Below are 27,572 nucleotides of genomic sequence, written 5' to 3'. Positions count from 1 at the left end.
TAGTGTAAGTATCTGAGGCCAAATTTGAACTCAGGTCCTTCCTGACTCCAAGCTCAGCACTCTATTCACTGTTCCATCTAGTCGCGTACAGGCACTTTGAGATGGAGAGAAGGGAAAGGGATGTGGTTGTGCTTCAGTCCTTGCTTCTAGTAAATATCCTTTGTAAAAGCTAACTGATGTTAATTGGTTAATTGATATTGGGGAGATATCCACCAGTTACATGATAGTAAGAGGGACACACCTGATGGGGGCTCGTGAGCAACCTTCTTAGAAGCCACAACCCTTCAAGATTACCTATGCCTAGAAACAGGAAAGGAGAAGTGGTAGCGCCTCGCTGGGGACCTGCCCTCCTAGTCCAGTTTGAGGTGAGAAAGTAAGCCCATAGCTATGCAGAGCATCCATAACTTTTTTGGTTGTTCTTTCCATTTCGATCACTAGCTACCTTCTCCCCACCCCCTCCCAGAAGGTTCATTTCATTATGGCTTTTGAAGTCATCATTGGTCCCTGCTTTGGTCAGATTTCTGAGGTCCTTCAGAGCTATCTGCCCTCGAACAGTTCTGGGCAGTATGCAATTTGCTGTCCTGACTCCGACCACTTCACTCTGCCTCAGTTTAGATGTTACTCTCCATATTTCTCTGAATCTGGCATATTCCTCATTTCTTATAGTGCAATGAAGTCCCGTTGTATCCCTGCAGCGTGACTGGTTCAGCCATTCCCCAATTGACAGTGCCCAGTTTGTTACCAGTTCTTTGTTACAACAAAAATTGCTAACATACAGAAATATTTGTGTTTTTGTATATGGGGGTCCTTTCCCTCTGTCCTTGACCTCATTGGGTATGTGCAGCTTGGTAACTTTCTGCAGACCCCTCATTTTATAGATGGGGAAACTGAGAGGTGATGGGAACTTACCCAAGGTCACTAACTTAATGAGCAGTAGAGCACCTCCTTAATCTAGACCATCTCTGAGACCATCCCTTCGCTAGTAGACTTGCTCCTTGTGGACCCAGCAGCATCCTTCTCCTCCGTGTCCTCACCCAGAGCCAGGCGGCAGGCAGCCCAGAGCGACCTCTGGAGCCGAGCCCGGCCTACGAGCAGGAATAGGGTGGGGTTGAGACAGCTATTGGCCAAGGCTAAGCCTATAACGAGGGTCTCAGCCTGGAGAGCACTGACCAGGAGCTCTGAGTGAGGGGCCGCAGCAGCTATCACCAGACCCACCACGTGGTAAGGTGCCCAGCAGAGGAAAAAGCCAACCACAACCAGGGTCAACAGCCGCAGGATGCGGGGCTTCGGCTGCCCTCTCAGGTGAACCAGCAGGGCTCCGTGGCATCCAGCCACAACGCCCAATGGCCCAAGAAAGCCGCCAACGAAACGGATGCCAGCTACCGCCCCCTCAACCCCGCGGGACCCCCCGTAGTCCACCACGCACTCGTAGCGCTCTGGGAAGTATTCCTGGTGAAGTCGTCGGGTCAGCACCGAGGGGAGAGTGAGCAGTAGCGCCAGCGCCCAGGCGACTCCGCAGCCCGCCCACGCCGGCCACAGACGGTCCCGGGCCCTGCTCGGCCGAAGCACAGCCAGACATCGGCCAATGCTGGCACCGGCCAAGAGCAAGACGCTGGCGTACATGTTGAGCAGAATGACTGAGGGCAGAAGGCGGCAGGCGGCCGAGCCGAAGGGCCAGTCACCTTGACGGATGATTGGCACAGCCATCAGGGGCAGGAGCAGGCAGCAGAGCAGGTCAGCCAAGGCTAAGTGCAAGAACCAGATGGAGGGGGCTGACCGTCGTGCTGTGGCCCAGGTCACCCAGACCACAATCGCATTTCCCGGCACCCCCACTAGGAAAACTGCGGCATAGAGAAGCAGGGGAGAGATCCGAAGAGGATCCACCGACACACACGAGCCCCCTGGCTCACAGTCTATGCGCACGTCAGAACCCAGGCTGTAATCCTCGTAATCGTAGCTAATAGAGGAATTCTCCATTTCAGTCCTGTGCACAGCATCCAAGGGGCCCTGGGAAAGAAGATGAAAACCATGCCAACTCTAGCAACTAAGACACAGGACTGCATTGGGAATCTGCTAGAATCAGAGAATCTCAGATTTAGATAGACCTTAGAGGTCGCCTGATCTAATTACCTCTGTGATAGATGATTTCCCTCTGAATCATCCCTATGAAGGTCCCTCTGGCCTTGGATGAAGACACAGAAGATGAACGCTTTTGTGATACTGGGAGGAAGAGCTCAAAGATTGGGTGAAAGAAACTGAGAGCTACAGACCGGTGCCACCGGGATGGCTCTCTCGGAGACTGTCTCCATTTTACAGAGGGAAAAGCTGGAGTCTGATAAAGAGAAAGGGACTTCTCCAAGATCATTCAGGCACAGAACCAGAATCCCAAAAAATCTTACTGAGCCGGGGAGACCAAGATGAAACGTAGCCAAGGAGGTAGTACCTAAGGAACACTGGGTTTGGAAACAGAGAACGGGGCCTAGAGTCTGTCCCTGAATGTGAAACCTGTTCTTGGGTTCCCAGGGTAGGATAGTGGAGATGTGTCTAGACAGCCATTGTGTGAAAAAGACCTGCGAGTCTGAGTGGCGCCATAACTTTGATGGGCACAACCAGGGTGCTGACATAAGCCAAAAGGCTAGTGTAATCCTGGGTTGCCTTAGTTGAGAGAGAGTTTCAATCTGAGAGGACTCGTGATGAAGCATCCTACCCACCTCCTGATGGAGAGGTGATGGATTCAGGATGAAGGGCTGGTCAGGCACAGATAGATTTGGAAACGTGAATGGGGGGGAAATTTGTCCTGGATGATCATGCATGTTGGCATAACAGGTTTTGTTTTCTTGCTTTCTCAATGAGGAGTGGGGTGGAGGGGGAGGGGAAAAATGAAGATCTGAAAATCAAATCAAATCAAATTTTAAAAAATAGCAATAAGGCATCCAAAGAGAGGGAGCTATTAGTTCCACTGGGAAGGTCAGGGTCTACCTGAAGAATTGTGTTTAGTTCTGGGTACCACACTTGAGGAAAGACAATCTGGGATGCCCCCAGATGAGTGAGACCAGGATGGAGATAGTAGGACCATAGAACGAAAGCCAGAAGGAACCTCACAGATCATCCGGGCCAGGGGTGTGGCCACATGTGGCCCTCTAGGTCCTCAAGTGCTGGCCCTCACTTAAAGATCTGGAGGGCCACATGCGCAGGTTCCCCACCCCTGATCTGGGCCAACGCCTCATTTTATAATTCAGTATCTCTTCTTCTAGTGCCCCTCCCAATTCTAACATTCCCTGTTCCAAGGCCCCTCCCAGCTCTGACATCCCCTGTTCTAAGGCCCTCCCAGCTCTGACATCCCATGTTCCAAGGCCCTTCCAGCTCTGACATCCCCTGTTCTAAGGCCCTCCCAGCTCTGACATCCCCTGTTCCAAGGCCCCTACCAGCTCTGACATCCCCTGTTCCAAGGCCCCTCCCAGCTCTGACATCCCCTGTTCCAAGGCCCCTCCAAGCTCTGACATCCCCTGTTCTAAGGCCCTCCCAGCTCTGACATCCCCTGTTCTAAGGCCCTCCCAGTTCTGACATCCCCTGTTCCAAGGCCCCTATCAGCTCTGACATCCCCTGTTCCAAGGCCCCTCCCAGCTCTGACATCCCATGTTCCAAGGCCCCTCCCATCTCTGACATCCCCTGTTCTAAGGCCCTCCCAGCTCTGACATCCCCTGTTCTAAGGCCCTCCCAGCTCTGACATCCCATGTTCCAAGGCCCCTCCCAGCTCTGACATCCCCTGTTCTAAGGCCCTACCAGCTCTGACATCCCATGTTCCAAGGCCTCTCCCAGCTCTGACATTCCCCTTTCTAATGTCCTGCCCCCAGTTCGGACATCCCATGTTCTAGGACTTCTCCCAACTCTTACCTTTCACACTGCAGTTATGTTGAAGGCACTGGGGATACTCATCCAGGACGAATGTCTGCTTGAGCCCTGCACATTTCTTCAGCTATCTGAAGGGCCATCATAGGGGGGAAGTCATAGTTAGTTCAAGTCCCCCACTTTCAGACAAGGCAGAACTGCCTGGCAGTCAGAGCAGGCTCCCCCAAGGAAGAGCTAAGGACTTGCTGCCCAGTTGGACAGAGAGTTCTCCATTCTAGGGGGTTTGCTAGTTAGATGTCAGTTTGGGGCTGGGGCTGGGGCTATTCCTGGGCTAAGGGGCCCCAAACGCAAATGACAGCTGTCCCTTCAGTGGGACAACAGGAAAAATTTGGGCAGAAGGTGGGGCACAGAGGGGGAGAAGAGGAAGTCCAGGGAGATTTCAACACCCCATTTCCCTTACCCCTCCCCGTTACCCCACACTGTAAGACCAGATCAGCCTTACCACCTCTCTCACGCGTGGAATCGTCACAAAGGCGCTGGGCGTTGGAGGGGAGCAGGGCTGCTCTGCTCTCGGCACCCTCTGGGATGCTGAGTCTGCACACGCTCATTGCCACACTCTCCACCCCATGGGAAGGGCTGTGAAAGGAGAACACATACAGACCAGTGCCAGGCAGGGTGTGGTGGCCTCTTTGCTTCCTCATGAGTCACCACTCCTCTAACCTCTGGAGGACGGGATAAGGGCTTGGGAGGCAGCCAGGACGGGCAAAGCCATCAGGCAGATTCAGAGCCCTTGCCTCCCAGGCCTGCCCACCCTGGTCTCAGACCCTGATCAACCCCTCGGCTTGGCATGGGAAGCCTCCACAGCCCGGGCCCAGGGAGTCTCTCTCCTTTGACTCTGGCCTTTCCCCTCTCCAGGGCTCAGCTGGAATTGTCACCTTTGGGGTTGGGTCCAGGACCCTCTCCCCTGACACTCACCAGATTCCATATTTGCCTGGGATCTCACTAGGCCTAGAGGTGAATCTTGGGCCCTCTCCTTTTCCCTTTCTGCCCAGGACTCAAAGAGGGCTGCTTTCTCTGTATCTGCCTCAAAAGCCCTCCCATCACCCAGTGCCTGCTCCCACTCAGAGATCCTCTGACTCAGACTTTCAGGGCCCTGGTAGAACCTTTACCAGGCACAGTTTGTCCAAGGCTTATCTCCCCAAGGACAGAAACCAAGTTTATCAAGCCCTGTATTCCCCATGATCCTGGCTCATGGAATGTTTGTTGAATGAAGAATGATAGCTTGGCCCTATGCCTCTTTGGCTGTGCCCACAGCTTCACATGTGACCTTGGGAAAGTGTCTCCCCTCCTCTAGACCTCAGGTTACAGCCCTATAAAAACACAAGTGGGGTGCTTAGCTAAGAGCACTCCCACATTCACCGAATCACAGAATTTTAGAGTTAGATGGGCCCTGAAAGGAATTCCTCCACTGGAACGTCCTGCCAAATATCCATCCATCACCTGCTCCATCTCTAGAGGCAGCCCATTCCACTTGGGGACATATCTAACCCCTTAGTTTTTCCTGACACCAAGCATATACTTCTTTCTTGCTGCTGGTTCTGAGGTCAACTTTGGCATTCTAGGTTATGTGCGGCTGGGTTTCTTAACTTGGACCCTGTGGGTGGATTTCAGGGGGCTTCTGAAATTTGATGGGGAAAAAAAATCATATATTTATTTTTACTCACCTCAAACTGAAATTGAGCATTTCCATCACTAATGAATTAAAAAAAACAATTCTGAGGAGGGATCCATTGATCACACCAGACTTCCAAAGGGGTACTTGGCACAAAAAAGGATTAGGCACCCTATTATAAGGCCCCTTCTGGCTCTGACATAGAACCTTGTGAAAGTCAGTACTTAACATGTTGACTGCATTAGACTGGAGACCCTCGGGCTTCAGGGGAAGAATCAAGTGCAAAATGTGGGAGTTGGGTTACAGCAGACCTGAATTCAAAGCCCAGCCCTACCCTCTACTACCCATGTGACCCTGGACAATCAGGGTCCTCCAAAAAATAAAGGGATTGGAGCAGATGGCCCCCTGAGGCCCCTCCTCCTTTACAACCGTGATCCTGTGAATCAAATGTTCTAGGTTCTTCTAAAAGCCTATGTCTTATTTCGACGGCCCTTGACCATCCCAAAGTCTTAGCATTCTTAGGGTGTCCCCAGGTGCTTTCTTTGCCCCTTCCCTAAAGGCTTTCTGGGCCAAGATGGGAGGCTGGAGATGGGAAAGAGTGAACACTCAGGACCTTAAAAGGCAAGAGAAAGGATAATCCTCATGGCCCAGGAATTGAGGCAAGAATGAGGGACAAAGGGCCGCTAGATGGTGCAGTGGATAGAGCATCGGCCATGAAGTCAAGAGGATCTGAGTTCGGATCCGGCCTCAGACCAAACACTTGACACCTACTAGCTGTGTGACCCTGGGCAAGTCACTTGACCCCAACTGCCTAAAAAAAAAAAAAGAATGGGGGAACAAAAAGAGGTAGGCAGATGGACAGACTTGGTGCCGATCAAGCAAAGCCTGAGACAGAGACCCTCTGCTCCAAGTTCTCCCAGCCTGCTAGGGGAAGACCCCCATAAGAGGACAGGATCCCAGAAATGGAGCCTGACAGCCCCATTATCTGGCTAACTCGTTTTGAACTTACAAGTCCACTAAGACACCCTCCTCCTCTTCTTTTCAAATATATCATTGTCTAACTGGGCCTGCTCCATAAGATGAATTTGAATCGCTGAATGTCTCATCTCTGGTGAGAGAAAGGAGAGATAAGCAGAGTGGTGGGGAGAGAACAGGGACGAGGAGGTTAATCCAGAAAGGCTTTTTGTAGGAGGCAGCTGAGGAGTGGAGGGGGCAAAAATCTGGGGATGGGAGGAGGGAAGTTCGGGAGCTGGAACTAACTTCCCTTTCTTGAAAAGCCCCCACCCGGTCCCATCCCACCCTACCCTGCACCCTGCCCCACCCCAGTCACTTCTATTTTCTTAAGGCACCGGTACAGCAAAATGAAATTTGTGACACCGTGATTCAGCTGGAGATGAGTTTGACTGTTGGCATGTCAGGAGACCCCACCAGGGCAGATTCCCTGAGGGATCTGGGCGGGGGAAGCACCCTTGTACATCCAAACCCTGCAGGAACAGAATCCACCTGTACTCCCATTCAATTCCAGCCAAAGGATTTATTGAAACAAAGTGGCAGAGTCAAGAGCTGGGGGGGGGGGGGGTGCAATCTGGGAGGATTTCCTGGAGAATGAGGGCAAGAGGACAGCAGAGAAGCTCAGAGTGGTTCCCCCGGCGGTGGAGGACATTCAGAGAAGGCCTCCAAGAGGGGCTGGGGGCTGGCAAGGCGGCCATGGAGGATTCTCTGAGGAGAGATGGGAGCCCAATTTATTAATCCCCTGAGTCAGGCACTGATGGTCCAAAGAAAGACAAAAACAGTTTCTGCCCTGGAGAAGTTCCGAATCTAGCTGGAGGCTAGGGGAGGGAGCTGTCCACAGGCTAAGCCTGAGAGAGGGCCCTTCACGCATCTCTGCTCCCTCAGCCTCACAGCTGCTCCTCAGGGACCACGGTCGATGCCATCGTGGAGCGGCTAAAGGATTTGCTGTCTCGCCCAACAGAATCCTCTATCAGCGCTCTCCGGAGGCTGGTGCAAATGAAGTAGCTTGTCATGCGGTCCTTTACGCCGTGGCCAGCAACCACGTAGATGATGGGGTTGATGCAGCTGTTAACATAAGTCAGCGCAATGGTTAAGCTGTCTATCCTCTTTGCCCAGGAGTAGACGACGGAGCGTGGATCGCTCGCGGCCTCCAGGAGGCCCACAATCTGATAGGGGGTCCAGCAGATGAAGAAGCCGGCCACCACAGCCAGAACCACCTTGACGGTCTTGAGGGAGCGGGTGGCCTGGCGGCTCCACAGACGATTCAGCAGGAGGTAGTAGCACAAGGAGATGATGATGAGAGGACCCAGGAAGCTAAGCAGAAAGCGAGAGACGGCCACGCTTAACTCGACTGTTTTCGACTCGTAATGCACCACACAATGCCAGCTGGGAGGGAAGGGCTCCTCCTTCAGCAGGCGGTATATCAGGGAAGGGATGGTCAGCACCAGGGCCAGTGTCCAGGCCAAGAAGCAGGCCGCCGCGGCGATGAGCACGCTGCGGTGGTTCTGGCACCAGATGGGCTTCATGACCAGCATGCAGCGGTCGATGCTGATGGCCGTGAGCAGCAGGACGCTGGCGTACATGTTGAGCAGGATGACGGAAGGCAGGAAGCGGCACGCGGCTTCGGTGAAGGGCCAGTCGTCGTGCCTGATGATGGGCACGGCCAAGAGCGGGAGCACCAGGCAGCAGAGCAGGTCGGCCACGGCCAGGTTCAGGAACCAGACGCCGTTGACCATCTTGCGGGCCTCGATCCCGGTCACCCAGACCACCATTGCATTGCCTGGCACGCCCACCAGGAAGACCACGGAAAAGACCACGAAGGAGATGATCTCCGAAGCTGAATATTCCCTGGCCCCGTCCACGGGGGAATCTTCAGACCAGTAATAATCTGCGTAGTCTCTGACTGTGGGACCCACAGTGCCTGGTAGGGACCAAACGTGGAACACGAGGCCATTAGTAAGAATATCTAGCACCACCTGGGGATTGCTCAGTCGTTTTTCAGTCGTGTCCGACTCTCCATGACCCCATTTGGGGTTTTCTTGGCAGAGATACTGGAGTGGTTTGCAATTTCCTTCTCCGGCTCTTTTTACAAATGAGGAAACTGAGGCAAGCAGGGTGAAGTGACTTGCCCAGAGTCACACAGCTAGTCAGTTTCTGAGGCCAAATTTGAACTCAGGAAAGATGAGTCTTCCAGATTCCAGGCAGGGCGCTCTATGCACTATGGCGCCCCCTAGCTGCCCCATATAGAACCTTCAAGGGCTTTCAATCTGGTATCTGAGCCTCATAACAATCTTCTGAAGTCTGACAGATGGGGAAACTGAGGCTGGGAGGGACTCATTTCTTTATGTTCATAAAACTAGTGAGTGATTATACAGGCTTCAAACCCAGTTCTTCTCCCTGGAATCAGGGGTTCTTAACCTGGGAGTCTGTGAACTTTTTTTTTTTAAATATTGATAACTATATTTCAATATAATTGGTTTCCTTGGCAATCCTACGTGTTCTGTTTTAGGGCAGGTAGGTAGCACATTAGATAGAGCGCTAGACCTGGAGTTAGGAAGACCTGAGTTCAAATCTGGCCTCAGACACTTACTGGCTGTGTAATCCTGGGCAAGTCACTTCACCCTGTTTGCCTCAGTTTCCTCATCTGTAAAAAGAGCTGGAGAAGGAAATTGCAAACCACTCCAGTATCTCTGCCAAGAAAACCCCAAATGGGGTCACAAAGAGTTGAACATGACTAAAAATGAAACAACAACAACGACAATATATTTTAAGTATTTAAAAACATTATTCTGAAAAGGGGTCAATAGCTCCCACCAGATTGCCAAAGGGGGCCATGGCAGCTAGGCGGCTCTGTGGATACAGCACTAGGCCTGAAGTCAACAAGATCTGAGTTCAAATCCAGACTCAAACACTTACTAGCTGTGCGACCCTGGGCAAATCACTTCATTCTGCTTCAGTTTCCTCATCTGTGAAATGGGAATAACGATAGTACCTACCTCATAAGGTTATGGTGTGAGGGATCAAATGGGATAATATTTGTAAAGCAATGAGCATAATGCCTAGCACACAGTAGGTGCTTAATAAATGCTTGTCCCTTTCCTCCTTACATGAAAAAACTTTAAAACCTCTGTTTCAAATGATTTTCATTATTTTTTCTAGCTCTATAAAATAATTCCTTAGTAGTTTGGTATGACCCTGAATAAATCAATTTAGGTAGCATTGTTATTTTTATTATTTTGGCAGAACCTATGTGAGCAGTTAATATTTCTTTTTTAAATTAAATTTATTTATCTTTAGTTATCAACATTCATTTTTATAAGATTTTGAGTTCTAAAAGTTCTCCCCACTCCCTAAGACAACATGCAATCTGCTATAGGCTATACATGTACAATCACAGTAAACGTATTTCCACATTAGTTGTGTTGAGCAATTCATATTTCTATAATTATTTAGGTCAAATTGAGTTAACAAGAATTTATTAAACACCTACTATGTGCCAAGCACTATTTCTGAGAAGAGTGTCTGGTAGCTGCCTTCTTACATTTCTTGAGTGTGACTTGGTAGACAGACTCCTGAATATTTCATACACTCGGTCACTATTTTGAATGAAATGAGCCTAGGTCTTCTCAACTCCAACTCTCCCACTCCCTGTACCAAATGGAATACTTTTATAACCCTGCCTCTACCCAAACCAGAAATGGTCAGTTTGGTTAAAAAAAAAAGTCTGCTTCACAAATACAGATTGAGGGAGGCTTCAAAGACTACAGTTCCTATTGGGAAAGATCTGGATGTCTTAGTGGACCACAAGCTAATGTAAGTGAATGGAATGATTTGGCAGCCACCAAAAGTAATGCTATTTGAGTTTTCATTCAGAGAGATGCAGTTATAATAACCAAGACTGGTCTTAGAGAGGAGATGAGAAAATGTATGTAGGCTATAGGTACAGGATATAGTATATATTCACTCAGGAAGCTTTTTTTAGGCAACTTGGTGGAACAGTGGATAGAGCACTGAGGTTAGAGTCAAGATCTGCCTCATTCACTGGACAAATCATTTAAACTCTCTCTGCCTAAGGCTTCTTCATCTGTAAAAAATAGAGATAATAACACCTTCTTCACAAGGTTATTGTCTGAATTAAATGTGTGTAAAGCACTTTGCAAACCTTAAATCTCCATATAAATCCTAGCTCTTATTATTATTATGCATCCCTGAGGACACCAAACCAAAAGTGATACGGCCCCTGTCCTCAAGGGGCTTCCATTCTACTGGAGGAGATAACATATACACAGGTACACATAAAACACACACAAAGTCAAATCAAAGTCATTTGGGGAGTGGGGTGGAGTTAAAGGAGGGACACCAGCAACTGGAAAGGGCAGGAAAGGCTTCCTTGAGAAGGTGGCATTTGAGCTGAAGGTTGAAGTAATCCAGGCATCGGGGATCTTCCAGTGCAGGTGAGTCAGAAGAGCATTCCTGACAGAGGGCACAGCCAGTGCAAAAACAAAGAGGTAGGAAATGGAGTGTTGTACTATTGTACATTGGGTACTGGGTCCTAAGCATATTGGGGCTAGGTTGTGAAGATCGTTAAGATATAAATATTAAATATATCAAATAGCAAATATAAAGAATTTTTATTTACTCAGAGCTTACTGACTAGAGCTGCAATTTAGGGGAAAAAATCAGTTTGACTGCTGGGTGAAGGATGGCTTAGAGAGGAAAACACTTGAGCCTGAGAGACCAATTGGGAAGCTATTGAAATTGTTCAGGATGTGGAGTGATGAAAGCTTGACCTCAGGCGGGGGTGGATGAGTCTGGTGGTTAGTTTTACTGAACTGCATTTTTCCTCTTTCATTCTCATTCTTTGACACAAAGGATAGCTCAACAGATAGAGGAAGAGGAAGTAATATATTCAGAAATTAAAATAATATTAACAAAAAATTTTATAATTGGTGTCCTTCCTATAGAAGATTGAAATTAAATGATGTTTTAAATGGGATTCCTGAAAGGGGCGGGGGGGTGGTGTTGGGGGAACTGAGAGAGAATGGGTATCCTGAATGAGAGTGATGACTGAGTTTCCATATTGTCCTGGTCAGATCACATCTGAAGAATTTTATTCAGTTCTGGCTACCATGTTTTAGGAAAGATGCTGATGACCTGGAGTGCAACCAGAAGAGGTTGAACTTGGGGACTGGACGCCAGTCAATTCAGCATCCATTTAAGCACCGGTTGCCTGCAAGTATGCTGGGTGCTGAGGATGCAAAGACAAAAGATTTTTTAAAAGTCCCTCTTCTGGAGAGGCTTCCATTTTTCTAGGGGATGAAATGCGTAAATAGATAAAGAAAGATGATTTAGGGAAAGGAGAGCATTAACAGAAGTGGAGGGAGAGAGGGCATGAGGGAATCCAGAAAGGCTTCATGGAAGAGGTGACCACCGAGCTGAGCCTCGCATTTTCAGAGGTGAGGTAAAGGAAGCAATGCTTCCCCACCACGGGGTAGTAATAGTCCCAGAGGCACATGGTGGGAGATGCGAGGTGGAGGTCAGAGAGCAGCAAATGGGCCACTTTGGGCTACAATGCAGCATTTAGGAAGAAAAGTCATATGGAATAATAAAGCCAGACTAGGAAGGGCTTTAAATGGGAATCTGAGGAGTTTGCAATTTATCTCAGAGGCAACGGGTTTGGAGTTGGAGAACTTGGATTCGAACCCCGACTTGGCCACTTACTACCTATATGACCTAGTGCATGTCATTGAATCTCTCTGGGGCTCATTTTCTTATTAGGTAAAAAATAGGGGAGGTTGCATGGTTACATAAATATTCAGAGCAGCACTTTTTATTGAACTAGAAACAAAGGGGGTGACCATTAATTGGGGAATGGCAGGACAAATGATAGCCCATGAATGTAATAGGATACTGCAAGAAATGAGGAAAAGGGAGATTCCCTTTAAGGCAGGGAGGCACTGCTGCTGGGAATGGAGCTCTGGACCTAGCATGAGGAAGATCTGAGTTCAAATTCAGTCTCAGACACTTACTATAGCTGTATGACCTTGGGCAAACACTTAACATCTGTTTGTCTCACTTCCCTTATCTGTAAAATACGGGTAAAAATCTGGTTGTTCATCACTAATGTGAAAATATGTTTAACAGGAATGTATATGTACAGCCTATATCAGATTGTGCGCCATCTTGGGGAGGGAGGTGGAGAAAAATTTGAAACTCAAAAGCTTGTGGAAGTGTTGGTTGATATTTCAAAATGAATTAATTTTTAAAAATATGATTGCTGTGAGGATCAAATGAGATATAGGTAAAGTACTTAACACAGTGCCCAGCATTACATTAAAAATAACATTAGGCTGGGCAAGTCACTTAACCCCATTGCCTAGCCAAAAAGAAGAGAGAAAAAACAAAAAGATGAAACAATTCACTATTTAGGGGCAACTAGATGGCGCAGTGGATAGAGCACCAGCCCTGGAGTCAGGAGGACCTGAGTTCAAATCTAGCCTTAGATGCATAATACTCACTAGCTGTGTGACCCTGAGCAAGTCACTTTACCCCTATTGCTTTGTTAAAATAAATAAATAAATAACATTAGGGATTTCATTTTGCCTTTATTCTCCATTTTGTGAAGCTGAGTTTCACCTGATTTTTGGAGAAGTTACAAAATTACTCCCCCTCCCAAAGATCGCCAGATTTAAGGAATGTCACAAAACTACCCCTCACCCTCTCACCTCTGTGTTCCCTGATCCCCTCCAATAGGAAACCAGCTATCTCAATCCTTATAATCCTGTTTTTCCTGTTTTTTACTCCCTCCAAATTGTATTTTAACTGTGTGTAAACCAAGGTTCTGAGCTCTCAGCTACTGAGAACCTTGGATCCAGTTTGTTTCCTACAATTGAATGCATTGCTAAATAAATTGTTGTGTGAACATAACTACTTGGTTTATTTCTTCCATCATAACAGTCATGGTGACTGACAAAGGGATTGAGACTTCAGGTCTCCATGTGACGGCTGCACCTTCACTGAAGGAATAACCTAGGATGCTCTGGTAAGATTTCTACCAATGGACCACTCATCCCCAGACCTCCTTGTCTTCTCAACCCATACAGAGCCAGATACCTCCTTAGAGCTGAGTGGTCGCTGACAAGGAAGTTTTTATTGGCCCTGAGAACAGAGAAAGCTTCCCATTCAGAAAGGGATGGCTTAAGGATAGAGCTCTAAGAAGACCCCAACAGAGGCATGGTGTGTGTGTGTGTGTGTGTGTGTGTGTGTGTGTGTGTGTGTGACAAAGACAGAGAGAGACACAGAGAGAGAGAGAGAATGGCAATCTTAAGAAATCACTTTGTTGGGAAAAATCAGAAAAGAGAGTAAAGTTTCAAAACAGCTCTCCCGGCTATCAATAATATCAAACAGGGACTTACTTTCATGGACTTTTTAATTAAACCGTCAGTGAGAGATAAGAAGGAAAAACTTCACTTCTATGTGTCTGTCTTGTCATATTGTCTGTGTTTTGTGTCTAACTTTTTCCTGTGGTCTGAGCAATCAAAGGAAATAGAGTGCAAAAAGTGAAAAACTTTCCATAGACTTCAAAAGGAAAGCTCTCTCTCTCTCAGCCTTTCTAACTCTGGTTAGGTTGGGGAGGTAGACAAGAGACAGATAAGAAGGGAAAGAATCTTTGTTTCCAGTCTGCAGAAATTTATGGTATTGTAAAGTAATTAGAGTTTTTGGAAAGAAGTTTTTGATCCCATTGAGATAAGAAAGATTTGAAAAACTTTTTAGAGAAATGCCTGTTAGCAATTTGCGAAAGATGTATTCTATCAAATGGAAACTCTTAGAAGTAATAATTTGCCTAATAAAATTATTTGGATAAGCATGCTAACACTCTTGTCTTTGAGAGGATAGTTCCACCCTTTAACGTCTTCCCAAGGACCAAAGATAAGAATGTGAGGGTGAGGGTTTCCCAGTGTTAAAACTGCAGAGAGTAATAAATGCCTCAGGAGAAAAATTAGACATACACTTTATCTGCCCTCTGAAAGTATGGGGAAGAAGCTATATTAAGAAAATAAGTGGAATTGATTTGGTTTACTGGGTGTTTTTTTTTTAATGCCACCAAGTATGTTTTAAAAATCAGCTAACTGAAGAACAACAGACCCTAAAGTTTGAAGGACAGTAGTAAATGGCCCTTAGGAAGACCAAAGTTCTAAATATCTCCATTTGAGATTGTAAACCCAAACTTGATTTGTTTGGAGTTTTGTCCTGAAACTAAATTATGTGGTCTCATTTACAGTGAGATGTGTTCTTTTATTAGGAAAATTATAGTAAATTAGAACTTACTGCAAAATATATTTGCTAAATGCTGAAAAACTCATGGATCAGGAAAGACTGAATTAAATTAGTTGTGTGACTTTAAGTAAGTTATTTCACCTCTGTCTACCTTAGTTTCCTAATCTGAAAAGGGTATAAAATAGCTATCACCTCCCAGAGTTGTTGTGAGAATCAGCTGATTGTACAGTGTTTGGCATAGTGCCTGGCACATAGTAAGTACTATATAAATGTTAGCTGTTATTATTATTTTCTAATTGAATGTAATTACTCTATATTGGATTACTGTACACTGAATTTAGATGTGATTACTATAGAATGCCAAAAGTGATAAAAATGAATGACTTTCTTTGTTAGAAAATTTGGAGTTTCATTCTATCGAATTGATGTCACCTAACTGGTCATGAGTTTTGTTTCTTTAAATTCAGGATATTGTGTATGTTCCTACTGTGTCTCTAAAATTTCTTTTCTTATTATTGTGAAATTTGGGGAACCATTGTGTCAGAAATGTTGTTAGAAATGTAATTTCTCAGGGCAGCTAGGTGGCACAGTGGATAGAGCTCCAGGCTTGGAGTCAGGAGGACCTGAGTTCAAATCCGGCCTCAGATACTTGACACTTACTAGCTGAGACTATTTGGCCATCACTTACGAAAAATTATGAAACTACACCTGCTAATAAATCTTCTCTGTGGAAGTTACATCTTTGAGTCAACTTAGTAACTTAACTAGACCTTAGGTTCCCAGAAGACAGAACTGAAAGCAGTTAGGGGAGTTTTCTAAGAGGCAGATTTAGGCTTAAGATCCAGGTTGCTTGGGAGGGACTGGATTCCCTTTCCCTAAAGGGCTTCAAGGGAAGTCAGGACTTACTCAGAATGTTATCAAAAGGGTTGAGTGTCTGCCTACTCAAAGGGTAGCTGCTAAGGGCTCAAAGCCCTTGTGGCAAGAGGTCACCAGTGGAGTGCCCCAGGGATTCTGCTTGAACTTGGGCTGTTTTACTTAATTTATCAATGACTTGGATAAAGGCATTGATAGCATGCCACTCAAACTGGTAAATGATATCAAGCTGGCAGGAAGACAGGGAAACACCCTGCGTGGCCATCAGGACCCAAAAATTGCTTGACAGGCTAGACTGGATTTGGACTGGATCTAATAAGAAGAAATTTAATAGGGATACAAGTAAAGTCTTGAACTTGGGTTCAAAAATCAAATCACAAGTACAAGATGGGGAAAGCAATTAGATGGAAGTTGTTCTGAAAACATCAGACACCTACTGAGGTTCCTTCCAGTATCCAAGTCTGATCTTGACTCTGGGTATGAGTTGTCCTTAGATGGAATCCAACACCCCTTCCGACTCAGATTGTGTGAACCATTATACAAGGGGATACTAAGGCTCAGAGAAAGGAGAGGCTGTAGGATAGAGACAAGGACAAGAATACTTAGGAACAGAGGGTATATGGGAGTGATAGACTTCTTTAAGAGACTGGTGAATAGGGGCAGCAGGGAAAGTGATGGACATAGAGAAGAAGAAACAGAACCACACAGATATTAGAACCTAAGACATGAAAATGGGGATGAGGGTAGCACTGAGAAACAGAAAAAGAGAAAAAGATGGGAGATTGAGAGGTGGAGAGGGGAGGACACATAGGGAAAGAAAACCTAAGAGACTAAGAAATAGAGAAAATGGGGAGACTAAGAGCCCAAGAGAGGGGAAGACTGAGAGACAGAGAGAAGGCAGAGATTGTGACCTCTTGCCACAAGGGCTTTGAGCCCTTAGCAGCTACCCTTTGAGTAGGCAGACACTCAACCCTTTCGATAACATTCTGAGTAAGTCCTGACTTCCCTTGAAGCCCTCTAGGGAAAGGGAATCCAGTCCCTCCCAAGCAACCCGGATCTTAAGCCTAAATCTGCCTCTTAGAAAACTCCCCTAACTGCTTTCAGTTCTGTGTTCCGGGAACCTAAGGTCTAATTAAGTTACTAAGTTGGCTCAAAGATGTAACTTGGTATCATGGAAAGAGGGTTTGCAATCCCCACCATCCCATGGAACACACTTAAGAGCTGACTTTCCTGGTTCCGGTCAACTCTGTGGGAACCTTGGGACCAGCTTCCAGCCAGATATTGACTCAATGCTGAAAGGAGTTTGCATTTTGCCATGACCTGGCAGACCTTGAGTGGTCCCTTGGTCTCCCCTTACCCTATAACTGGGAACTGCATCAGTTAAGAGAAGAGATAAGAGTCTGACTAAGGCTCACCAACTCTCCGAAGGGTATCCCATATCCCTGAGATTTCCAGTAAAAGATGAGGAATGGCTGGCTTTTATTCACCCCAGCATCCTGTTGACCACGTCCATGTGACAACAAATAGTCCACTAAAATCCCCAGATCTTTGTTTAGATAAGCAGCTGTCTAACCACGCCTCTCCCATAAGATGGATTTGGTTTTATGGATTTCAATATATCAATGGGAGGGGGTAGGAGAGAAAGAGGAAGCTAGCATATATACCCTTGGCTTACTTTTTGACTTTTGTGTTTGTTCTTTCTTGATCTCAGGCAAATGAGTATCTATCCCAAAATGGAGGTGACCTCATGAGTTCAAAAATGGTAGCAACTGCTACATTCTTGGAGAAGATGTCCACAAACAACAGAAGTGGTCCACGTATCAGGAGTTCATTTGGATAGTGCAAAGTCTAGGTGAAATATAAGTGCCTACTTAGCTATTCCACCAACTGCATTAGGTTCTGATAAGGTCTAAGTATCAGCCTCCCAAAAGATTGTAATAGTAGTAAGTTAAGTTACTGAATCCTATTTTGAGTTATTCTGTTAATGCAGACTGAAAGTCTTTTTGTTGTTGTTAGCATTTCTTTTGTGGGTAGGAAAAAAATTACCTATCATATACCTGATTCATATTGGATACTTTCTTGGACATGAGCCATAACTTAAGCTATAAGTAGATTTCTATCTGGAGCACCAGGTAGGGGTTTAGTGAGACAAAAATATGATAAAAAGGGAACCCCTCCTTTCATTAAAGGCGGGCTCTCTAGGACGGAATCCAATCTAATCCACATAACTGAGCATAGAACAGGGTGAGTCAGGTGCACTCTCCCAGCCCCTGTGGGCCTACCAGCTGGTCCTCCAGGTTAGATTTATATAAACTGATACAAAATGAAATGAGGGGAACCCAGACAGCAATTCATACAAAGTCACAATGGAGGCAGAAACAACAACCGCCGCTGTAATAGCAAAGAACAAGGTGGAATTATAATGGCCAAGCTTGGCCCAGTAGAAGATTTAAGAAAGCGCACTTCCCTCCCGCCTTTGAAGAGGTGGAGGACCATTGGGGCGGACTATTGCGCATACTGTCAGGCACTACTGATCTGTGGTTGGCTTGGTTGTATACTCCTTTTTTATTCTTTGTTACAAGGGATGGCAAGGGGAAGGGGAAAGGAGGGAGGGTGGATATATTTGGAAAGGAAAATGGTATCAATTAAAAATTTAAAATATATCAGTAAATTAAAAGACAGAGAATAAGCAGTAAAGATACCTAGAAGTTCCCAAGAGAGAAAATTCAAGAAAAGAGCCAACAATAAAACCCATGACCTCAGATGTCCCTACATGAAGGTACCACATAGAGGTAATAAGGAATAAGAGGAGACATTAATGAAAGGGGGCTACTATGGCCCCATAGCTATCTGTAAGACTTGATGAGATGGAATTAATCAATCCACAATCATTTAGTAAGTGCCTAGAGTAGCTACAGGGACAGAGGCAGGGAGATCTGAGTTCAAATCCAGGCTCAGACACTCACTAGCTGTGTGACCCTGAGCAAGTCACTTAAGTCTGCCTCAGTTTCCTCAGCTGTTAAATGGGGATAATAATAGTACCTACCTCCCAGGGTTGTTGTGAGGATCAAATGAGATATTTGTAAAGTGCTTTGCAAATGTTAAAGCGCTTTGCAAATGTTAAAGCGCTATATAAATGTTACTATTATTATTAATACTATGTTCCAGAAACTGTGTGTTGTGCTAAGAATATAACCCTAGATTGAACTACGGCTCTGAAAGGGCCATTCGTTCAAAACAAAGAGGAAAGGAGAAGGGGTGGTGGATAGTTTGGAGTTGTAAGAATAGATTTACTTGTTACAAGGGTGTATTGGAATTAGCCACAACCTTTATTAGAGGTGATCACATATTGTAAGCATTTACACCTCAGAAATCATCAGTCCTTACAAATCAGGACTTGATTTCTTGTTTTATTGAAGATCTAAACTTAATAAAGTATAAAAATAATGCACATTAAACTTAAAAGTAGGTGTGCAGAATTCCCCCTTCCCCTTCCCAAGAGCCTGATTATTAAACATTTACCAGCACACTCTTGTATTGGTCTATAAACATTCTCAGTAGACGTATAGGAGAAAGCTTGGGGAATGAAGTCATCTTCAGATGAGAGGCTAATTAATAATAATAATAATTTTGTTTTTACGCAATGGGGGTTAAGTAACTTGCCCAGGGTCACACAGCTAGTAAGTGTCAAGTGTTTGGTCTGAGGCCGGATTTGATCTCAGGTCCTCCTGACTTCAGGGCCGGTGCTCTATCCACTGTGCCACCTAGCTGCCCCTAATAATAATAATTTTAAAACTGGAATTTGCATAGCTCTTTAAAGTGTGCAGAGTGCTTAACAGATACTATCTCATTTAGGTCTCCTAGCACCTTTTCTTGCAATGATGTGGGGAAATCCAGAAATGGGAAGGGGAAAGCATAACAGAAAACATTTGGTTGAACATAGGAAGAACAAGAAATGTTCTTCCTTCAACAGAGGAAGAACAAGTAAGTTGTCATCAAAATACTGGGTGTCCCGAAAGTCTTAATGCAGATACATGGGGTACCAGTTTAAAAAAAAATGCAGGTAAAAATGTTTCCCTGATAAGTTTAAGTCTCTGGTCCAGATGAACTACATCCTTAGGTCCTGAAAGAACTGGCATTGTGTGATTGCTGAGTCACAGTTATTTAATATTTGAAAGATCATAGAGAATGGAAGAGATACTACAGGACTGGAGGAGAGTTTAACTTTTGCCTTGATTTTCAAAAAAAAAAAAAAGGGAAGAGAATGGATTATGAAAATTATAGGCCAGTAAGCTTGACTTCAACCTCTGTCCAAATTGTGGGAAGGATTAAATGCATGGTTTGTGAACAGACAAAAGAGGAAGCAACAATGATAAAGACAGCTTGGTTTCATCAGGAACAGACCATATGTAAAAAAAGGCTAAGGAAGCAAGTCTCAGGAACTACCCGACTCAGCAGCTGAGTGTTCAAAAACTTTGAGACCCAAATGACTGGGGGAAAGATTCTCCATTCACCAAATGGGCAGAAATTAGGTTTACACTAGCATCTTATACCATATGCCACAATAAGATCCATTTGGATATTTGAATTAAATGTAATTAATTAAATTAAATTTAAAAAAATAAACTAATCTTTTTTTTTTTAATTTGAGGAAAATGGAAGGCTCTACCTTTCATAACTGTGGCCGAGGAAGAATTCTTAACCAAATGTGGGGCAGAGGCATCATAAAAAATAAAATATAGACAATTTGGACCACATAAAATTATATTTCTGCACGAATAAAATCAATGCAGCTAGAATAAGAAGAAAAACTGAGTAGAAAAAAAATCTTTGCATCAACTCTGATAAAATTTTGATATCCAAGATGTATAAGGAATTGACACAAATACATAAGACTAACAGCTGTTACTGAATAGCTAAGTGAACAAACATTTTTCAAAAGAGTTGAGAAACATTAACAAAGAAGTACGAATAAACGTGATGCAGTGGAATGATTGGTAAAAGGAGAGCTGCAGCTAGAGTCACGGGATATGAGTTCAAATCCTGACTTTGCACTTACTACCTATGTGACATTGGACCTCTCTGGACTTCAGTTTCCTCATCTGTTAAAAAAAAAAAGGAGCTGGATTAGGGAACAGAATAAGCCTTTATTTAGCTCTTCCTCTGCACCGGGCATTGTGCTGAGTGCTCTTTTACAAATATTATCTCATGTGATCGTCACAACAACCCTAGGAGGTAAGGGGCTATTATTTATCCCCATTTTACAGATGAAGAAACTGAGGCAAACAGAGGTGAAGTGACATGCCCAGGGTCACACAGCTAGTATGTGCCTAAGGCCAGAGTTTAAGTCAGCTCTTCCTGACTCCAAAACCACGGCTCTATCTGCTGAGTCACCTAGCTGCCTCCGGTTATCTCTACTATCCCTTCTAAACTTTAAAATGGTCCAAAGAATTCATAATAAGATGGTGCAATTCTATGAATGTAGTAGACACAGTTTGTGAAGTTTTCAGGAAAACATTCTCCTGGTGATGTGGTGTATGAGTTGATGGGTAGTTGATGCAATATTTAGGAGAATTTGAAACTGGCCAGTTTGGGACTGGACCCAAAGAGTAGTGACCATAGGTGAAGGTCAGCTTGGGAGGAAGTCCAGGAACCTGTCCTTAGCTCTCTGCCCTTTAACACTTTTATCAATGACCTGGATGAAAGCCTGATGGCAGTTATCAAATCGGCCGGTGACAAGGATCGCTGACACATTGTAAGCAACAATCAGTATCTAAAAAGACAGCTTCGAATGATGGGCTAAATCTTCGGGGGAAATGAAATGAAATAAACGATGAGTCAGGTGAAAGTGACGGGCCAAATCATCGGGTAGGGATGAGTATAAGCCCTGAAATATAAGAGATGAATAAAAAGTCCTGTGTTTGGGTCCAAGGAAATCAGCTTTCTGTGCACAACAGAGGGGAAGGAAGTACGACCAAGCTGGATTCACGTGCTAAAGATGGGGAGAGGGGTGTGACGCAGATTTGGGGTCTTAATATGAGTCAGAGGCATGACACGGTCAGCGAGGGCAAAGCAGTGTCCAGAATAAGGGAAGTGATAGTCTTACCCAATGCTACCCCGCCCCGGGATCTGTTTGGAGGACTGGCTTCCCTTTGGGGCCCCTTGTATTCATAAGCTGAGGACGTGCAGAGAAGAGATCAGGTCACTGAAGACACCTGAGTGGAGGACCAGCGAGGAGAGCCTGAAAAAATACCAACCCCTGAGGTTGTTTAGCCTGGAGGAAAAAAGATACCAGGGGGGAATGACGGCTGCCTTTGAGGCTGTCCTGTGGGAGGTGGGATTCCACTTGCTCCACTTGGACAGAGCCAGAGCAGAGAGGGGACGAAGAGGCAAACGGAGGCTGGGTCACAGCTCCATCGGTCGCTTGCTACCCATGGGACTTTGGTCAAGTCACTTTGCCTCCAAGCTTCAGTTTCCTCATCTGTAAAATGAGGAGGCTGGACTATCGATGACCTCTGGGGACCCTGTCAGCTCTAGAACTAAGATCTGTGAAAGGAAAGGAATGTCCTAACCACCACACTCTCATGCCTCCCTCCCCTAATTAACTGAAGTAGTGGGATGCCGACATGGGATGAGGCACGCAGTGTCAGACACAGCCAGTGGGTGCACTTGTTTTGGTTAACTGTCTTTGCTAGGAGGGAAAATTCTAGGGAGGGAAGGAGTGATATCATCGTTTTAAAAAAGACTATCAATAATAACTGGTGATCCACCTCCAGAGAGAGAACTGGTGGCATCTGAATGAAGATGGAAGCAGACTTTGCTAACTTTATCATTCTCGGTTTTTTGGGTCTGTGCATCATGGCTAAGATGGAAATGTTTTGCATGACTGCAAGTGCATAATCTATATCAGATTGCTTGCTTTGTCAAGGAGCATGGTAAGGAGGGGAGGAAAGGAATTTGGAACCCAAAATTAAAAAAAGAATTAATAATGTTAAAAATTTTTGTTTATGTGTAACTGAGGAAAAAATAAAATTAAAAAGATGTTTAAAATAGTAACAGCTAGCATTTCTGTAATACTATAAGGCTTTTGAAGCACTTTATAGGGGTTGTCTCCTTTTATCCTCACTGCAACCCTGGAAGGTAGGTGTATTATTATCCCTATTTTTCAGATGAGGAAACTGAGGCAGGCAGAGGGGAAGTGACTTGACCAGAATCACACAACCAGCAAGTATCTGAGGCCAAATTTGACCTCAGGTCTTCCTGACGCCAAGTCTAACTTGGCCACTCAGGTATCTCAATAAAATACTTTAAAACGTTTATAAAAATTAATTAAGTTAATGCTTTTAAGTTAATTAAAATTTTAATTGAATTAATTTTTAATTAATTTATAATGCTTTAATTAGAGTGATTCCAGAGGGGAAGTAGGCTATGAGCCCTTCCAAATCGAAAGTTTTGAGATTCTGTGATCAGGACGGTGAGAAGATATAGCTGGGTTGGATTTGTGCCTCAGGATAAAGCATCCACATGGACCAGATCACAGACCCATGGGAAAAATGAAAGCAGGAAAAAAGCTTCCTGATGATGAAAGGTGTCCCAGAATGGAATGGGACGCGTTAGAAGGTAGCAGGCTCTCCTCCCCAACCTGGTTCCCCATGGGAGGAATTCAAGCAATGCTGAAGTGGTTACTTGTTGGGGACATTGTAAAGGTACTTTCTGAATCAGAAAGTCCATTTCTGGAAGCCCAAGCCACAGAGAGAAAGGAGACTGAAAGAGAGAAGGAAGGAAAAATAAGGTCGAGAGAAGAGAGTGACTGTGGGACCCAAAGGGAACACTGAGGGACAAAGGGAGGGGAGGATAAAGAACAGAGGAAGAAACCTAGCAGAGAAAGACCGAGGAACAAGGAGAGGAGGGGGGAAGGAATCTGAGGACCAGAAACAGAGAGATTAACTTCAATTACACAGAAATGAACAATGTTCACACAAAACCAATGCATCGAGGGCAAGCAGAAAGGGAGAGAGAAGGAAATACGCATTTATTAAGCACCCACTCTGTGAAAGCACTGTGCTAAGTGCTTTACAAATATTATCTCATTTCATCTTCACAATAACCCCTTGAGATGGGTGCTGTTGTAATCCCCATTTTACAGCTGAGGAAGTTGAGGCTGACAGAGATTAAGTGACTTGCCCAGGGTCATCCAGTTAGGCTGGGTTTGAACTCAGGTTTTCCTGACTCCTGGTCCAGCACTCTATCCACTGTTCCACTTAGCTGCCAAGGGAAACTCAACTGGGTAAAATAAAAAAAAATGTTTGTATCAATTATCTCTGATAATATTCTAATCTCCAAAAGAAAAAGAGAATTAACACAAATATACAAGACCAAGAATCATTCCCCAAAGATTAAGCAGTCAAAGGATGTAAACAAACTTCTCAGCAGAAGACATTCAGACAGCTGACAACCTTATGAAAGATCACTCCAAATCACGAATAAACAGAGATATGCCAATGAAAACAACTCTAAAGTTACACCTCATACCGAGAAAACTGTCAACAGTGACAAAAGAGGGGAAGAGTATTTTGGAAGGGCTACCTGAAGACAGGAACACTAATACATTATTGGTGGAGTTGTTGATTAGTTAACAATTCTAAAAAGCAACTTGAAATTATGCTGGTGGGAAAATATAACTAAAGCATTCATACCCTTTGACCCAGAGATCAGTTGGTGGGCAAAGATCCCAAGGAGGTTGAAGACAGAAAGGTCCTATATATACATACCACGGAAGCAAAATATTAGGGTCTCAGATGAAAAGACAACTGGAAATTAAATAATGTGTAAGACTTTGGCAAAATTTAGTAGGTTTCTATGTTGTTGGTCAGGGCAGCTAGGTAGCACAGAGGGAGAGAGTGCTGTTCTTGAAATCAGGAAGACCCGAGTTCAAATCTGGCCTCAGACACTTACTAACTGTGTGACCCTGGGCAAGTCACTTTACCTGGTTTGCCTCAGTTTTCTCTTCTGTAAAATGAGCCGGAGAAGAAAATGGCAAACCACTCCAGTGTCTCGGCCAAGAAACCCCAAATGGGCTGATGGAGAGTCAGACACTACTGAACAACGTTAATCAACTATTGTGTGCACTTATCTTTTCCTGTTAGAGACCAATGGCACAAATTATATCTCAAGCCTATTTCCCTTTCCATTTGATAATGATTTATCTTGGCAATCTCTCTTGGTAATTCCTAACTTTAATGCAAATCCAGGTATATGAAACAATTTCTAGAACTTTCCAGAAGTGTTTCCACAAGGGTATTCTAAACTCAGACTGCTTGATGGCAGGGGATCTCCTTAGAGGTTAGCTGTCCTCTAAACAGCTGTTTGATGCGATAAAAAATATCATTTTTAATAGATTTGCTTAATACTTTTCCTTTCTGGGAAGATGTCATGCAAGATGGAATTCTAAGTCTGGAAGATTGTGTGGATGCCTTGGAGAGAAGGCCCACTGGAGATAGAAAGGGAATTTTCTTAATTGTTCTGTGTGTAGGTACAAGTTCTTGAAGGAGGGAGGAAAGAAGAGAGAAAGGAAGAAAGGAGAAAGGAAGAGAAGGGAAGGAAGGAAAGGAGGGAGGGAGGAAGCAAGCATTTATGAAGCACCTGCTATATGTCAGGCACTGTGCTAAGCATTTTTTTATAAATAGTGTCTCATTTAATCCTCACAACAATCTTTAGAGGTAGGGGCTATTATTACTCCCATTTTACTGATGAGAAACTGAGGCAGACAGAAATGACCTGCCCAGGATCACAGAGCTAGGAGGTATCTGAGGCTGGATTTGAACTCAAGTCTTCCTGACGCCAGGACCTGTTCTCTATCCACCATGCCGCCATCTTGCTGCCTCTAGGATAAACATTTACCCTCAACTTGATGTTTTGTCCCCCTGAACGCTTGCTGGGGGGATCCAAGAACACTTTTCCCAAGAGACCTTGGAAAGCGTCAGACTCTGATGTTAGTAGAGGAATTCCTAATTTGGAGTTCACACCAAAGAGTATGATTATTGAAATGTTCTCTCAAGATTGAATGTGGTCTGTGTAAACCAAGAGTTTTTGTCTTGAATTTTATCTGGAAGAAGAAATGGACAAGAGAATGAAATGGGAATTACAAGGGGGAGAACAAGAAAGGATAGGGACGGATGCTGAGAGATCTTAGGATCTTAGATTTGGAGGTAGGAAGAACCTTGGAGTTTATTGTTTGATCCATGAGGAAACTGAGGCCCGTAGAGGTTAAGTGACTCAGCCAAGATCTAGAAGGTAAAAAATGGAAGAGCTGCATTTGAATTCAGATCTTCTGTCTTTAAGCTCAGAGTTCCTTGAATTGCATTTACTTCCCTGAACTATACTGACTCCCCTTAAATTAAATGATAATCAATGTACGCTGGAAGGGCCCTTTCATCTCCCTCTCCAATTCAAGGCATTCACAAGTATTCCCTCTTTCCTGTCAGTTTGCTGTAGGGTAACAGAAAGCCTTTCATTAAATTGCTGACTAAGAACTGTATGGGTAGAATGTAAGCTTCTTGAGGCCAAGGACCACAATGTAGGTCTTCTCAGTATCCCCAACCCAGCATTTTGCCTGGGACATGCTAAGTGCTTAATAAATTCTTGTTGATGTTGGTGATGCGTACGAAAGGCTCTAAAAATAACTAACAAACTTCTTCTCTCTCTTACTTGGTTGTGAGCAAGGTAAAAACTGCTGTAGGCCTCTAGGTGGGGAGGGGAGAGGAGGCCTAGGGCTCACTCTCCCACGTGGCCACCACATGGCTATGAAAGCATGGTACCAATGCGTCATGGCTCCGTTGTATTGTTTTCTTTCCTGATCTTAAATGAAGGAGTATTGGGAGACTAGATTGATTTAAGCTTCAATAGGTCAGACATGTCACCAGAGGTCCAGCAACTGGAATCCATAGTAGTTTCTGCCAGTAGCTACAACAGCTAAGCCCAATTGCAGAGCCAGCCCTGAAGAGCGACCTGCTTGACCCAGCCCCAGTAGGGCAGTGAGTCCCCATGTCCTACTAGCGGGGGAGCGATATGTCCTTCAGTCATGCCACCCCCAGAAGTGAACTCAGCAGAACAAATGTTTGGTAATCAGCAAGTTAAGTCTGAGCCCATTGTCCCCAGGGACCAAGTGGGTGTGGAGAGGGCAGAAGGCACACTGGTTATAGGGGATGTTTTCATATTTATGTGTTCATTATTCTTTCTTAGTACACATCCCTTTTGAAAAGCAGATTTCTATTCATTGGTTACTTGACATTGAGGAGATAACGACTTGTTACATGTTATTTTTGGAGAGATATCTGATGATTGATATTGAGAAGAACATACCAGATGGGGGCTTAAGAGTGATAGTATCAGAGAACAGCCCACAATTCCTCAAGGTTATCCCTAAAATTCTGAAGGGAGAACCAGCCGTGCCCTGAGGACTCAACTGAATGGTGCTAGTTGGGGTTAGGAGAATAAGGCCAGAGCCCAAGTGCCACATATAATACAATGGTCATTATTGAAACTATATGAGACCAGATATAAAACAGACTGAGAACAAAACTGATGACCTGGAATTAGAAGCAAATTTCTACAATACAATAGTGTCAGATAAATTTAAGATCTGAAAATATAGGGGAGAAATGTAATATTTAATTTTTTAAATGTTGAGAAAATTGGATAGCAATGTAGCAAAAATTGAGATTAGAACTACATGACATAATACATTCCAAATAGATTAATGATCTGAATTTTGAGAAGAAGATTATGATGATGATGATGATAATGATGATGATGATGATGATGATGATGATGATGATGATGGAGGAGGAGGAGAAGATGATGAAGGAAAAGATGGTGAAGAAGAAGGAGA

The 27,572-nt window shown here is 44.7% G+C and overlaps 2 protein-coding genes across 2 annotated transcripts in view; both read right to left on the bottom strand.

The window, feature by feature from the left end:
- LOC114030923 (C5a anaphylatoxin chemotactic receptor 2-like) lies at positions 1-5,431 on the bottom strand. The gene is given in 4 exon segments (XM_027845870.1): positions 1-2,007; positions 2,131-2,262; positions 2,301-2,453; positions 4,323-5,431. Coding segments are annotated over 4 exon segments (1,569 nt in total). The 5' UTR covers positions 4,551-5,431; the 3' UTR covers positions 1-951.
- Positions 5,432-7,035: 1,604 nt separating this feature from the next.
- C5AR1 (complement C5a receptor 1) overlaps positions 7,036-27,572 on the bottom strand; it is a 28,136-nt gene continuing 7,599 nt past the window's right edge. Inside the window, exon 2 of the mRNA XM_027845869.1 lies at positions 7,036-8,453. Coding sequence (XP_027701670.1) covers positions 7,420-8,453 — 1,034 coding nt within the window. The 3' untranslated portion in view covers positions 7,036-7,419. The remainder of the gene's footprint in view (positions 8,454-27,572) is intronic.

The sequence above is a fragment of the Vombatus ursinus genome, unplaced genomic scaffold (assembly GCF_900497805.2).
Source record: "Vombatus ursinus unplaced genomic scaffold, bare-nosed wombat genome assembly UNPS02015030.1, whole genome shotgun sequence".
Lineage (NCBI taxonomy): Eukaryota > Metazoa > Chordata > Mammalia > Diprotodontia > Vombatidae > Vombatus > Vombatus ursinus.
Note: the sequence above shows the minus strand (reverse complement) of the source record. Positions and strands in the feature narration are given on the sequence as shown.